The sequence below is a fragment of the Pseudopipra pipra genome, chromosome 16 (genome assembly GCF_036250125.1).
Source record: "Pseudopipra pipra isolate bDixPip1 chromosome 16, bDixPip1.hap1, whole genome shotgun sequence".
NCBI classification, from domain to species: Eukaryota; Metazoa; Chordata; class Aves; order Passeriformes; family Pipridae; genus Pseudopipra; species Pseudopipra pipra.
Window position 1 is genome coordinate 7,569,023 of NC_087564.1, and position 14,104 is coordinate 7,583,126.

Consider the following 14,104-nt stretch of genomic DNA (forward strand, 5'->3'; position numbering starts at 1 on the left):
GGTGCCGATCCCCGCCGAGCCCCGGGCGGTGCCGGGGCCGAGCTCCGGGCGGTGCCGAGCCCCGGGCGGTGCCGAGCCCCGGGCGGTGCCGAGCCCCGGGCGGTGCCGAGCCCCGGGCGGTGCCGAGCCCCGGGCGGTGCCGAGCCCCGGGCGGTGCCGGGGCCGAGCTCCGGGCGGTGCCGGTCCCCGCCGGGCCCCGGGCGGTGCCGATCCCCGCCGAGCTCCGGGCGGTGCCGATCCCTGCCGAGCTCCAGGCGGTGCCGGTCCCTGCCGGGCCCCGGGCGGTGTCGGTGCCACCGCCCCGCTTTCCCAGCGCCCCGCGCGGCTCTGCCCGGCCCGGCCCGGCGCGGCCTCAGGAGGGAGCGCGGAGCCGCCTCCGGGCCCGGCCTGGCGCTCGCCGCGATGCCGCTGCTGGTTAACGGAGCGCGGGTGGACCTGTCCCGGCCCACGGGGGACATGATCCGCGCACACCCGCACCTCGAGGTGAGCGAAGGGGCCCCGGGGCGTGAACCCGCGGCCGGGCTGGCGCTGCCTCGGCCGGGCCCGGTCTGCCCGAAATAACAAATAACTGGCGATAAAGGCAAGGCGGTCACTGTGGGGAAGGTGCTAACCTCGCTTCCAGTGTATAAATGTTATAAACGTGTTATTATCCAAGCGGCGGACTGCCAGCCGGGAATGCTGAGCAGAGCTGGTTGGGAAGGTGTTTGCCATTAAAAGGTGTTTCTTGTAGAACGTGAATTTATGCAGAAAACCAGGGCAAATCTGATAGGACTGTGAGGTGTTTTTTGAGCTCCCGGGGTGGAAATCCGCTTCCTGCCCAGCGGGTCTGTGGGGAAGCACTGCAGTAGTCATAGCCCAGGAGTCTGGGTTTTCCCTGCCCCAGGCAAGCTAATAGACAGCGATATTTTGATAAGTGTTAAGTAAATATTATGGATTGTGGCAGTAGAAGGCTGAAACTTCTACATTTCCAAAGTTTCTTGTCCTGATTAAACTTCCAAAGCTGTGGTGTTATCTCTTGTATAATCTTTGCCAAGTGCAAATGCTTTTTGTTGTGCCTCCATTTTATGGTCTGTAAAACAGGGAAAAGTGTTTTGTGTGTCTCTGGAATGATGGGATTTAACTATTAACTTGATCAGTGGCAGGTAAGCAAAAACTTCTCAAAATTCAGAATACACCATAATCCAAAATACGCATTTCTCTCTGACCTGAGTCCCTTTGCTTTTCAGAGGTGATGTTTCTGTCAAGCAATGCATACACCTGAGAATTCAGCCACTGTAGTCTCTGTTATCATTTATCTTTAGGAAAAGGCAAAGCTTCTGAGAAGTCAGCCTGCTCAGACTGTGGAACCCAAAGGCCTCCTCTATGTCCAGCAGAGAGAGTTTGCAGTGACCACCCCCAAAGATGGTGTGTAGGAACATAAACATTTGCTCTTCTACTGAAGCAGTGATTGTGTGAAGGGAGTTCTTATGGTGTTTCTCTCCTTTAAAATAGGTTCTGTTTCTATTCTTGGATCAGATGATGCAACTACCTGCCACATAGTTGTGCTCCGACACACAGGTATCCTTAAAGGATGTTCAGAACAAAACCTGTCCCCCTGAAGTAAGGAATTAGTATTGGTTTATGTGGCATTAATAAAATAAACTGCAGTTACATTTGTGTAAACCTGAATCTCCAAAAGTCACATAAATGTTAACTAAACTACTTGTTGGAAGAGGGGGTGTGTTTGGTGTCAGAGGCTCAATGTTATGGTTGCTCAGTGAGCAGATGTTTAACCTGCTCTGCCCCTGTGGCCGTGGCAGTGGCACTGCAGCCCTGGGCTGTGCTCAGCAGGGTGGCAGCAGGGTTTGGAAATTACGGAGGTGGGATTTGTGGGAAGATCCTCATTACGTGCCTGGTTCTCTGACATTAGAGACGGGTCCTGGTCCTGCTTAGAGGGCTCTTGTACCCCTGACACGAGCTGTGGTTCCACAACGGGCACGTGCAGAGGCTGTTGCCTCATTCAGTGAGCCCGTGTCCTCTGCCAGAGGCCGCTGAGAGGAAGGCTGGTGGTGGTGGGTGCAGCTCTTACCGTCCTGCAGCAGGGTAAAGTGTTACTGTGAACAAAATAGTCACTAAGTCACTGTCTTCTGGTGCCTTCCCCAGGCAGCGGAGCCACCTGCCTGACACACTGTGACGGGTCTGACACGGAGGCCGAGGTGTCGCTCATCATGAGTTCAGTAAAGTCTCTCTCAAACACCACGGGCTGTGGCAGGTCAGCTCTGCTCCTTTCTTGTGTACTGCTTTGCACAAAGGCTGCTGCAGCTTATACTGCAGGGAATTTCTGTGTGATTATATGGGGTTCAGGCAAGATCATTGTGTAGGAAACTTCTCTTAATCAGCAACCACATGTAAAGTGAAAATTATTTCCTTGGTGATGATTTTAGGGCTGTTTTTAGCAGTTGTTTAAAGCACGATTCTGTTCTGAATGGTGTCTCTGTAGAACCATTGAGAGGTTTGTTTATTGTTTCCCAGTTAACTTTTGTTTCAGATGTGCAAAATTTTTCAAATAACTGGTTTTTTTAGTTTATATTTTTCCTTCCAGAGTGTTAATTTTGTAAATTCTTTTTGGTATCTGAGAATCCATCTGGGATTTTTCTAAGTCCACATAAAAAAAAAAAAAAGGGCTGTGTGGGACAGGACAATGGGTAAAAAGCTCTGAAATGAAATTCAGCAAACAAGATTCTTTCTGGATGTGGAGGTTTTTGACCCTGCAGTTTGGTAAGAACAAAAACTAAATGAACTTAGAAGGTGTGATCTCTAAAACTCATGATTTGTAAGGACTTGTCTTTACATAGACACTTCTCAGAGAAGAACCCTGCTGCATGGTCCAGAATAGTTGTGAGAGGGTCATGGGAACAAAAATCTTCATGTTTAGTTAACCCTTTTTGGGAACTGAAAGGTGGTTACAAAGTTCATGCTGACCATCAGAGATACCCCTGGGTTAGAACTGCATGTATGTAATGCCTCTTAAAGCTTTTGTTCTGTGCCATTTCCTTATGATCCCTCAAGTGTTGAGAATGGAGTTACCATAACTTGCTGTGTAATGCAAACCAGCTTGGTGCATGTGATTGTAATAAGGCTTCTCTAATGATTGCTTTGCAGTTTGGGCTGGGGATTATTTTGTAAAGCTATTCATTTTGAGATGTCTTTTTAATTGCTGTTTCCTGTTATTCCATCTCTGTTAGGCTGGAAGTGCACCTAGTTGGAGGTTTCAATGATGATAGGCAGTTATCACAAAAACTTACTAATCAGCTTCTTAGTAAGTTCACTTTTTTTCCACTCTCATGTCCAAAAACAATAGTTCTGGCTGGATGTGGGTAAAGTTTGTTTGTAATCTGAGTCCCCAGTCATTTACTGGAAAGAAACGTGGATTCATTTTGAAGGGTGATTTTCTGTGCCTGAAAACTTGGTGTGGAGAGGGTTGGGCTGCTGGGGCTGCTCCCTGGGCAGTGTGTGGGGTGCAGGGTCTGAACTGGTCATTTCCCCCTGGCTCCTATTCCGCTGTGGAGAGTTGGGGCACAATTCAGCTGGGCTTGAGTCCTGATCCGCTGTGTGATCTTGGGCAAGTGGTGACACTCTCCAAATCTGTGAGTGTGGGTGACTTCATTAATTACCATTCAGTTCATACTTAATGAGATGAGGTAAAATGTAATTATTGTTTGGAATTGCCTGATGAAAAATGTCAGGTCTGTTTATAAAATCCACAGTCCAGAGCAGTGATGGCAGTGCTTTACTAACAGATTGGAAACATAAAGTACCTGCCTACCTGCAAGTGCTCTGCCTTGTGCTGAGCACTTTGAGTATGGAGAGGCTTCAGCCCCCCTGGAATGGGGAGGGAGGAGGGATGGGGCAGGTGTCAGGATTGGAGGGAGGTGTTTAAGGGGATAAACAAAAAGGAAAACAGAACCAGCAAAGGCCCTGGGCTGCGGCCTCATGGCTGTTACACCTGGTCTATGTTATATGAGAATTCTGTACAGAAATTAATTGGTTAATTACAGAAATTAAGTTAATTGGTTAACTTATTTTTTCAACCTTCTGATTCTCACGCATCAGGTTACAGTTTGAATCAATCATGTTGTATTGCTGTCAGAACTTCGAAAAAAAGAGGAATTTTTTTCTTGGAGTTTAAGATGGTGAAAGGCAGATTTAATTTACACCTAGTGAAAGACTGGGTTTGCTTTCTATATATGTAACATTTTAGGAAAAAATATTTAAATATAAGCTGCCTAATGTGTATAGTGAACTAAATCAGAGCTGGTGTGATGCCAGAGCTAAACCAGTGTCACTAAAAGCAGTGAGTGGCACACCACTTTTTTTGCAAGTTTTTGCTATTACAAATGGCTCCTCTCTGTAAATTGCTGTTAGTTTGAAGCAAACATGCAAAAGGCTGTTTGCTGTGCCCTCCCCAGGAGCAGTGGTTTAGGTGTGTGCCACCACTGCAGTGCCCACCCAGCCCTGCCCTGCCACCCTCACTCACACTTTGCACTGTCCTTGTTGCCGTAGGAGCGTTCGATCTCCAGCCAGATGATGTTCACTTAGTGACCTTCTGTGTAACAGGTAAGAAAATCTTTCCTTGGGTTTTGAAGTACCTTTAGCTACTGAAATCAAAGGGCAGAGGTCTTTTCATGGCTTTTTATCTGTCCTGTAAGACAGACCAGCACAAGTCCTCCATAACTGTTTGTAATTGTTAGTCTTCTTGTGCTCGGTGTGTGTGGTGATGGCAGAGAGCCACAGCAGGATTCTCTCCTTACCAAGTTCTGCTGCACTGCAGCCAATAGCAGAGCCACTCGTGATCCTGGCCAGGTTATTTTGGCACATTTGCCCTGTGGAACAGGCTCTGTACCTGTGGAGATCTTATGAGACAATTGAGAAGGGCACTTGCAGACCTTTGCTCTGCTGGGCTGCTGGACCTGCCTCCCTGCAGGGTCCAGTGAACTCGTTAACTCTTTCAGTTAGTTCATAGTGTGTGATGTCACTTACAGGAAGTTATTTCCTTTCCTTTATATCATGTTGAGGTCATATTTCCATCCTCTTTCCGTGACAGTGCTGTTGGTGACTTACATCTTTGAAACCTGGCATTGTGGTCATTTTGCATTGTGTTTTTTTCCCTCTAACTTGCCCATGCAGAAGTGGGGGGCAGTTGGCTGGAGCCAGCTGTTCTGTTTGGAGACAGCTCTGCTCCAGGCCCCAAGCAGACCTGCACCTGCACCTTCTTTTCCATATTTCTTTTAGGCTTCCTTGGTTTTTTTCTGTCTTTACAACATCAGATCTGTTGTATGTTATCAGAGAACAACTAAATGAATGCTGCGCACAGAACAATCCGAAGTCCTACAAGTTGATTTCTTTTTTTTTTTTTCTTATAGAACTAAATGATAGAGAAGAACAAGATATTCACTTTCCAATCATTTATGGAATAGGTGAGTAAATTAGAATTTAATTATAATTTTGTAACTGGGTTGCTTTTCAGATTCCAGTGGTAAACGGGCTCATAGTTAATGACTGGCTGAAGTCCATCCTAAAAGTTACAAGCTGCTGTCAGAGGCGAAGGTAGAAATACTTGTCTTGTGGTAGCACAGTTGCACATGTAGGAGGGGCTGTGTACAAAGGCAAGCAGATTTTTTTTCCTTTAACTGCACTTATAATTTTATCAATATCAAGCTACTGCACTAAATTTCTGCTTCGAATTCAACCTCCTTATTGATTATTCAGTGTTTCTTCTAATTAGTTCACGCATCTGTGGACTATTGAAATGCTGTCAAAGGAAATGGAGTAGAAATGTGCTGTTGCAGGCTCAGGGGTCTGAGAAATACAACAGAGTGTGATGGGTTCTGAAGTTCTGCAACATGGTTGTGCTGGGGACATGGTCACTGTAAACAAGTGCCTTGTAGGAATTAATTGTTTCCGTATTTCAATCTCTGTTTCCTCCCAGCTGTGAATGTTAAAACAGCAGAGATTTTCCCTGCAACCTTCCCAGAGAAAGGGCCGGATGAGGATTTGCGTTCAGCCCATGTTTTAACAGGAGCACCAGTGAGTAAAAATAATGGGGGGGGGAAACAGTATTTTTGTCAGAAGGGGAGACCAGTTGGGACAAACATCCAAAGTTTGAGGAAACAAAATCCTTTGGTAGCATTCTCTGGGCTCTGGGTTTGCTGTTACTGTTTAATGTCACGTTTGTCAGAACTGGATCGAGGTAACGCAGTCGGAAGGAAGGGCTGAGCTGGCCCACGGTCTGTCTGGGACAGGAGCTGAGCCCACGGCCCTCAGACCAAGGGAATGTGCTCTTTGCCAGTGTGAGCCCTGTCTGACCCTGCAGGCTCCCTGTGTTCTTACAGCTCACCAACATCTACGATGCAAAGACAGAACAGCTCCGTATTGGGCCTTATTTCTGGGGGCCTTTCCCACACGTGGACTTCTGGTTGGAACAGGATGATGCCCAGATTTTACAGGTACCTGAAACAGCTTTTTTTTTTTTTCCCCTTCTGGCTGAGTAGAGAGGAGGGGATGCAGTCTGTCAGAACTTCTTCCAGTGCACTGCTGGCCCCGGGAGGGTGGGGAATATCCTTATTGGAAGGCAGGATCTGGAGAACATTGTGCTCTGAATATCAAGCAGCTCTTGCTCCCCTCTTCTTTTTCAGAATCTTTCCACGTCGCCCCTGGCTGAGCCACCCCACTTTGTTTCCCACATCCGATCTACATTAACATTTCTCAAAGCACATCCCTTTCCATCTCGCTCCCTGTTCCCCGACAGCAAACCTCGCATCTACAAGAAAAACAAAGAAGGGTTGTGGGAACAGGTTTGTTCTGACAAGATCTAACCTGGACCCAACCACCACAACTGCTTTAGGGAAGTACAGTCTTGCAAGATGAGCAATTTGTTGTAAAAAGGATACTGCTGGTCACAAATACCATTGTTCCTGTGCTTTTCAAAATAAAATATTTTGATAGAAGTAACTTGCTTTTTCTGCGTTACTTACGTAGGAATCAGGGTTTTTGAAGTAAGAATTTGGCTTTGTTTAGGCTCTGCTGCTCCAGTGCAGTAATTTGATGGGCACAGTAGAGAGGGGGCAGTGCTGGAGACTGAGAAGGTGAGTCACTACACTGGTGTGCACTTCAGAAAGTGATTTTGCACACACAGCGAAAGGAAGCTGCACACACTTACTTAGAGCTTGCTGAAAGGTAAGGAAGTGTCCTTCAACAAGAACTTAATTCCAGAGTGATAATTTGAAGAATCTTTATTGAAACATTCAGGTAAGTATCTAAAGAATGAAGCTCATTCCAACAAAACTTACTGATTTAACACTTCCAAATATAAAAACATTAAAAATTAATCTTTGTGGTGATAACTTCATCCCCAACAAATTACTCTTATTATTAACATACTTCATTGCACCAAAGAAACCAAGGAGGAAGACTAGTCAACTTAATTGCTTTTGCACTTTAGAAAAATTGCACTGATTTACATAAATTACCCCAACAGCAAAATTAACCTTGTTCATGGCATCCCAGCCCTGCAGGCCTGAGGAGCTGAGAGTCAAATCAGGTGCCAGTACAATTCAAAAACCCTAAATTTTTCAGATTATCAAAGTAAGCCCCAGGACCACTACAGCCATTATGGTATTAATGGATACCCATCAGGAGGGGAAGAAAAAACCCAGTATTTGTATCCAGTTCTACAGGGATGGGATGGTTTACATCAAAATCAGGTGACTCAAGGAAAGCAAGTGTTGCCAGAGATCTTTCCACAAGAGGCTCTGAAAATCTGCAAGTGAAGTGATTAAGATGATCCAGAGGGAAAACACTTTTAGACCTCGGGTTTGGATTTATCCAGAGTAGTCCCAGACACTCTGAAGTTGTGCTGTGCTGTAAATAACCTAAATAGTTTCTTTAGAGTCTGTACAATTCCTACCATAGGTAAGTTACTGTTATTCAAAAAATAAGTGTGGAAACCGTCACAAATGTATTGGTTTTTCAAGCTTTACTACAACTATCTTTAAAAATACACAACAGAAAGAACTCCAGTTACACCACATCAACGTGTGCGAGCGGATTTGGTGTCAATGCCGTGCAAAGGAACGCAACGGTGCCTTGGTGATCCTTCCCGGGGTGGAAGCAGGGAGCTGGTCAGGCATGCAGAGGCACTATTTCTTTCTAAAAGGCTTAGAACTCATGAACTCGGTCCCCACTGTACCCAGGGCTGTGGCTGGGTGTGTGAAGCACAAGAGCAGAACAAATGGTCGCTGGCCAAGCACTCCTCAGTGACCCCCTATTTACACGGGCCCGGCCCTCCCAGCGCCGCCACGGCTGCTGGGCAAGGTGCTGGATAAGGTAACAAAAGGGAAGCAAGGCAGTAGTGTGACTGCAGGAGAGGTTAAACTGAATTGTAAATAGGTGAACAACTGGCAGTTGTTTGGGGGGTTTTGTTATAAGATGTAGTAGTATAATCATTGGGTGCAGCTGTATTTTTAACCGTGTGCATGGCTGGTGGGTTCGTTAGCAAGTGTTACCATGCGTGGATTCCTGCAGGAAGGATAATTGCTAAGTGTTTTTACAAATGTTTATGAGCACTTAATAAATTTCACTACTGCTTTGGTGACACCGACATGTAGAGGATTAAAGCAACTGTAACAAGAGTATGATAAGACAAATCTCTGTCCCAGGGGAGGGAATTTATATTTGTGCAAAATCCCAGTTAATAAGTTACAGTAGTTATTACTGTACTAGTGTGTGGCACTGTTCACATTTTCAATGCATCATTAACACCCTGCCTCCCTGGGCAGGGGCTGCCTTGGCAAAGTCTGAAATCCACACTGGATTTTATCTTTCACTTGCTTGTTCCTCTCCCTTTGCACAGTCAGGTGGTGATTTGTCACTGTGAGTGTCCTCAGTGTTTGTCTGTGCCTGTGCCACCTCCTTCTGCTCCTCTGGTTTTTGTGTCTCCAAAGGTCCTTGCTCGTGGCTGGGGGATAGAGCTGGAGGTCTCTGATCCATCTTCTCCAGGTCATCACAGTGGCTGATGGAACTGGTCTCACTGAACCCATCAGAGCTTCTTAGAGACCTTTTAAAAGCTTTCTGACCTGCAAAGTGTTTGAAGAACACAATACCCATGAAGGCAGCAAACACAAACAGTGCTGTGCACAAGTTCAAAGGAAGTGTCATAATTCTACAACTGCAAAAAAATAGGTTTTGTTTGGGTGCAACTTTGTACCTAAATATAGACACTCTCCCTTGCAGTTAGAGACAGGTCTGCAAAGTAAAAGCACCTGTCCTTGTATCCTGTATATGCAGAGACAGGTAAAACTGAGCTGAAACCAAACTGCCTACACACACACTGAAGTCATTCCAGGGAAAAAACCTGCATAGAAAACTACAGGCTGGAAGCCACCAGCTCAAAAGGTGAGTTAAAACTGTGGGTTTCCTGCCAATCAGATCAGCATTGATTACTAATACAACTATGCAGAGAGTGCCATAGATTTAACAGATCTTCACCTTAGAAGGACTTTGTCCACAAAATATTTGGTAGCAATAGAAATGCAGTTGCTGAAGTACATGATTACATGATGTTATGTTTTTATTTCAAATAGAACTTTTGGCTTGTTGCTTGCTTGTTTTTAAAGCTCAATAACCTCATAATATTCTAGAGGAAGATTCCAGATTTCATGGACTGTTGTCAGCTACTGGGATAACAACTTCCTGTAGGCCCAGGAAGCATTTGTGGGGAGAAAAGAGGTTGGGGTGGTGGTCTGTGTCACGTGTACAATAAGGTTTTTACAGCAGTAGAAGATGAGCTCCAGTTCCAGATATTAAGAAAGATGGAAAATCACATGGCTCATCCTGTATCAGGATGTTTTAGCGAGTTTTAGAAATTAAACTAAGACACAGAAACTTACCAGGAAGTCTTTGCTTTGCAAGGCTGGAAGTGGGAGTGGGTGGTGGAGTGGTGCCTGTTCCTTGGGCCTTTGACACATATGTGGATTCTGTGGATTCCAGAGAGCCTGTGGGTAAAAAAAAAAAGAAAAAAGAAGTTGACTACAACCCAGGCTGGAGCAGTTTTCTGTTTGCATTTGTAAGGTATGTAACAGTCTTCTTGTTAATGCACATTTCTGAAAGTGCATGTGCTGGTTGAGTTCAAACTGCCCCGTGGTGGGGGATCCATGTCTGAGTCCCTGGGGACAGGAGCGCTGACACTTCAAAATGGATGGTTTCCCCTCACACACTCACAACACTGCTACACACTGCAGGCCCTTTTCCTTTCTCCCCTGGGCACTTGACATCTTCCCAGCTGCAAGCTATGGAGCTGTGCACATGGAAGGGGTATCTAACCATGCAGGGGTCAGCATTCCCAGGGGAACATGGCTGTTCTCTGCTGTGAGGACCTGCCTGGTGGTGCATCCAGAGTCAGAAAGGCCCCAAGCACAGCAGGAAGTCTTCCCTGCAGGTTACAGACACACAGACAGCCAGGCCAGGTGTGACAGGCACTGCTGAGTCCAAGAATATTCATTCTTAATTCTGCCACAGTATTTTTATAGTGGAAATTTATAATTTCAGAAATAATTATGTTGGTACATCAGATTCAACGATGTAAAAGCTTAAAGGCAGCTCCTTCCACATCACCAGACATGAATTACAAATATGTTCTTGTACATCCTGAGGGTGGATCATGTCACTCATGATCCAACCAGCACAGGAATGTGCTGCAAGTTCAGTATCAAACAGGGAGCAGCCCCAACAACAGTGTAACCCGGTGCAGGTGCAGCGAGCCCCACCTGCTGTTAAATTGAACGTCCTTCCCTTCGGAGAGGCTTGGAAGGGGGAAAACCAGTTCAGCACAGAGCCCACCACAGGAATCTGTCGCAGCAGCCCCTGCAAAGCACAACCCAACAGTGGCTGGTGAGCAAGTGACCCCTTTGTGACAAGTTATCTCAAGTACAGCTGATGTTTAGAGCCTTACCTCCTCCAGAAGTCGTTCTTCATTTGCTTTCTGAAGCTGAAGCTGTGCTTCCTGGATCCCTTTTCTAACAACTTCAGTCATGTTTTCCAACAGCTAATAAAGCCAGAAATAATTATATACATTATTCAGACTTGAAATTGTCTTTTCAGTTCAGGTTTTCAGGATCTAGACAGGGTAATCAGATATTTTTCTAATTTAAGACAGTATTTGACAATCTCTATTTCATTATGACTGTAAATTAAAGAATGTACAGGCTTACTGCAGGATTTTTAACAGATAAACCCAGAGGAGAGAATGTAATTTTAAACAGGAAGGGTACTTTTTTTTCCTTAACACTTAGAAATGAGCCTGTGACCCAAAGTCTTCAAAGACCTGCTTAGCAACTCAGGTGAATATCTGGGAAGAATTTTTAGGTCTATAGAGCACATTTTGGTTTCTAGAAGCACCTGGGACTTAAACCAGCCTCACAGCAAGTCTAACAAGGTATATGTCAGCCTGGGTTCCCTTTGTTTTTCTAATTTCATAAACAGCTGCCACTCTGGTCCCTGTGGCAGCCCAGGCCAGCACAGCCATGTCTGACACTGCAAAGGACAGGCAGTTCACTGGGAGAGCTGCAGGGGCAAGGAATGAACAAACCCAAGAAATCAAAAAACAGAGCCTCAGTTTTGTCTGGGCAAGACAAATGCCAATTTCTATATATTTATATGGGTTTTAATATTGCACAAGGTCTAGATTAGACAGGCACTTCCTCCAAAATGCCCAAACTTTGTGTTACTGTCACTTAATAAAAGGAAAGAGAGGAAGTTGCTTCTTCCTGGGGGAGAGGCCAGTGAGGAACTGACCCCCACGGAAAGCTCAATACCCAGAGGTACTGGCTACAGGAGGGAGTGCAAGGGAATTGCACTTGGAGCACCAGGAAGAACCAGTGTGTTTTCTGGTCTAGTCAAGATGTTTATCTTCACTTTTGGTTCTGGCTTTTACTGTATTTACTTCATGTCCTCAGGGCAGGCTGGAACTGATGTAGGTTTTTTCTAAAAGCCTCCCTCTTGCACCAACCATCCCTCACCTAAACAGGGCAAGTGGCAACATATTCCTGTGGGCAGAAACAGGCCAAGGAGTTCTGAAGTTCTGGTTTTTTAGGTGAGGAAATTAAATGTCCAAGACTAAAGGAAAGAAGGGACAGATGTTCATTTGTGATGCAGGTCATTTCGGAATTCTGGTTCAGAGAACATTTGGAGAACTCTACTCAGGTAAATGCTTTGACAAATAGGAGTTCATCATCAGCTTTATTACTTTAATAGATTATTTGTAATTTCTGTTTTAAAGCCACCAATTTAGAGTTTTTCACATATTTTAGGGCACAGTTTTATCTTAAAACTGGTATATAAAGAATTTCAATCCCACCACATCAAGCAGTGAAGAGAAACACCAGCTCACAATCAACCCCCACCTTAACTTTTGGTTTTTGACAGCCTAAATTTTAGTGACTAAATGAGTCTATTTCAGTACCACTGAAGTTTTTCATTAAAACTACTGCACACAGGACCATGAACACAAATCCAGACATCCTCAGGATATCACCACCTGTAACAAAACACTCCTTCCCCAGTGAATAAGACTGTTATGGGCGAGTACAACTTTTACTTTCACAAAGAACAAAACCATGTCCTGAAGCCAATATGAAAGGGGAAAAAAAAGGGTACTGAAATATTCTGTGACTTATTAATACATACTCTGGAATTTTCTTCAATTTCTCTGCCTGTTGCTGCAATGGTTTCAACCAACTCTGACACATCCAGATCCTCCGTGACCATTCCAATGTAAACACAGTTCTTCTGCCCCCCAAATTCTGGACCTGTGAGCACAGGGAGAATCAAGTCTTTGTGATGTACAAATCTGGCACAATCTTGCAATGGCTGCAACACTCATGTGTGTCAATCTGGAAATCCTAATACACACACACCCTTCAGTAATTAAGGGCAGGATCTGCATGGGTATAAATTATGTAGACCAAAAAAGTTCAGCCCTGGTGGTTTTCAAAGACAGAAAACATAATCTGAGCAAGAAAAACAGTGGGTATTTTATACAGTCAAGGAGTGTATTATAAATATCAGTGTTAGATATGCTTCAAACTCCTTAATTTTTTGCCATGTACAGCTTACTTGGTTCCACATCCATAGGGCACTTAATTCTTGAAAGCTGACTGGAAAAAGATCAGAGTTCTGAGTAAGCAAATTAATGCTATTGCAGCTATCATGTGGCACTGTGTAAATGTGAGTGTTGCTAATTATCACAAAAGTCATCTGAAGCTTTTAATCCAGCTACAGAGAGCAGTGAAACCATCAGTGCCAGTGGGTTTGGAATGAGATCTGCTTTTCACTAGATCCAGCACAACCTGAGAAGGCTGAGTTTACAGAGGGACACTGCAGCTTTTAGTCTTTCTGACAAGGAAACTCTTCTTGGTCTAGTTGCCCATAAATCAGTTTTCACAAGTACTTCTGGGAACAGTGCACCCTGCTCACTTGGTGAACACTTCCCAACTGAAACAGGGGGAGGAACCAACAATTACAGATGTTCTTTGTGCAGTAACCACATAGGCAGCAGCTAATTTTGCACTGTAATGACCTGTCAAACCATTCTAACACAGCTAGGACAATGACTATTAGCTTGAACAGAAGGTTTTTAAATAGTGCAGTTACCCAAAGAAAAAGTGAGATCTGACTCCAGTTCATTTAACTTCTTCAGAAGTTCTGTATTGATTTTTTCTAGTTCTTTTTCTTGTTTGTCATCATTCTTCTCATCACTGTGGTAGTTGTACCTTCAAGCCAAGAAACAGTAATTTTACTTTACAGTACATACAAAAATACCTGCACATTTAGCATGTTTCTACAAATTCCTGTATTTTATGAATGTTACAGCTCAGATCAGCAAGTTTACTGGTTTGTAAACAGAGATTCTGGGGTGGGGCAAGTCTGCTACTGCAAACTCAATAGATTTCTAGTTGATATATTGATTATACCTGAACTGTTTTGACTATACAGAAGCCTTCCCAAAGGATCACAACAGGCACTTGGAGGTTTTTTTCCACGTGCTATTCAGCATATCAGTGAGTGCCAT

The 14,104-nt window shown here is 44.7% G+C and overlaps 2 protein-coding genes across 4 annotated transcripts in view; one reads left to right on the plus strand and one right to left on the minus strand.

The window, feature by feature from the left end:
* Nucleotides 1-268: 268 nt before the first annotated feature.
* On the plus strand, nucleotides 269-6,530 carry NTAN1 (N-terminal asparagine amidase). 2 transcript variants are annotated; one of them, XM_064672876.1, is made up of 9 exons: nucleotides 269-483; nucleotides 1,302-1,404; nucleotides 1,492-1,557; nucleotides 2,143-2,251; nucleotides 3,225-3,298; nucleotides 4,543-4,596; nucleotides 5,403-5,456; nucleotides 5,969-6,066; nucleotides 6,372-6,530. In XM_064672876.1, the coding sequence occupies exons 1-9, from the start codon at nucleotides 403-405 to the stop codon at nucleotides 6,528-6,530; spliced, it is 798 nt and encodes a 265-aa protein (XP_064528946.1). In that variant the 5' UTR covers nucleotides 269-402. The 2 variants fall into 2 exon arrangements, with proteins under 2 accessions (XP_064528946.1, XP_064528947.1); XM_064672877.1 differs by having other exon boundaries at nucleotides 6,353-6,469.
* Nucleotides 5,454-14,104, minus strand: part of PDXDC1 (pyridoxal dependent decarboxylase domain containing 1) — a 28,702-nt gene continuing 20,051 nt past the window's right edge. For both annotated transcript variants that reach the window (XM_064672872.1, XM_064672874.1), the window contains exons 18-24: nucleotides 13,687-13,805; nucleotides 12,721-12,842; nucleotides 10,988-11,080; nucleotides 10,803-10,899; nucleotides 9,927-10,031; nucleotides 8,869-9,113; nucleotides 5,454-6,799 (exon numbers count right to left, since the gene is read on the minus strand). In XM_064672872.1, coding sequence (XP_064528942.1) covers nucleotides 6,671-6,799; nucleotides 8,869-9,113; nucleotides 9,927-10,031; nucleotides 10,803-10,899; nucleotides 10,988-11,080; nucleotides 12,721-12,842; nucleotides 13,687-13,805 — 910 coding nt within the window. In that variant the 3' untranslated portion in view covers nucleotides 5,454-6,670. The remainder of the gene's footprint in view (nucleotides 6,800-8,868; nucleotides 9,114-9,926; nucleotides 10,032-10,802; nucleotides 10,900-10,987; nucleotides 11,081-12,720; nucleotides 12,843-13,686; nucleotides 13,806-14,104) is intronic.

Bases quoted from the DNA above. Each gene is read 5' to 3' on its own strand.
- NTAN1 (XM_064672876.1), top strand. From the start codon at position 403: ATGCCGCTGCTGGTTAACGGAGCGCGGGTGGACCTGTCCCGGCCCACG. The intron at 4,597-5,402 runs GTAAGAAAATCT...TTTTTCTTATAG, and splicing joins AGTGACCTTCTGTGTAACAG to AACTAAATGATAGAGAAGAA. The intron at 5,457-5,968 runs GTGAGTAAATTA...GTTTCCTCCCAG, and splicing joins TCCAATCATTTATGGAATAG to CTGTGAATGTTAAAACAGCA.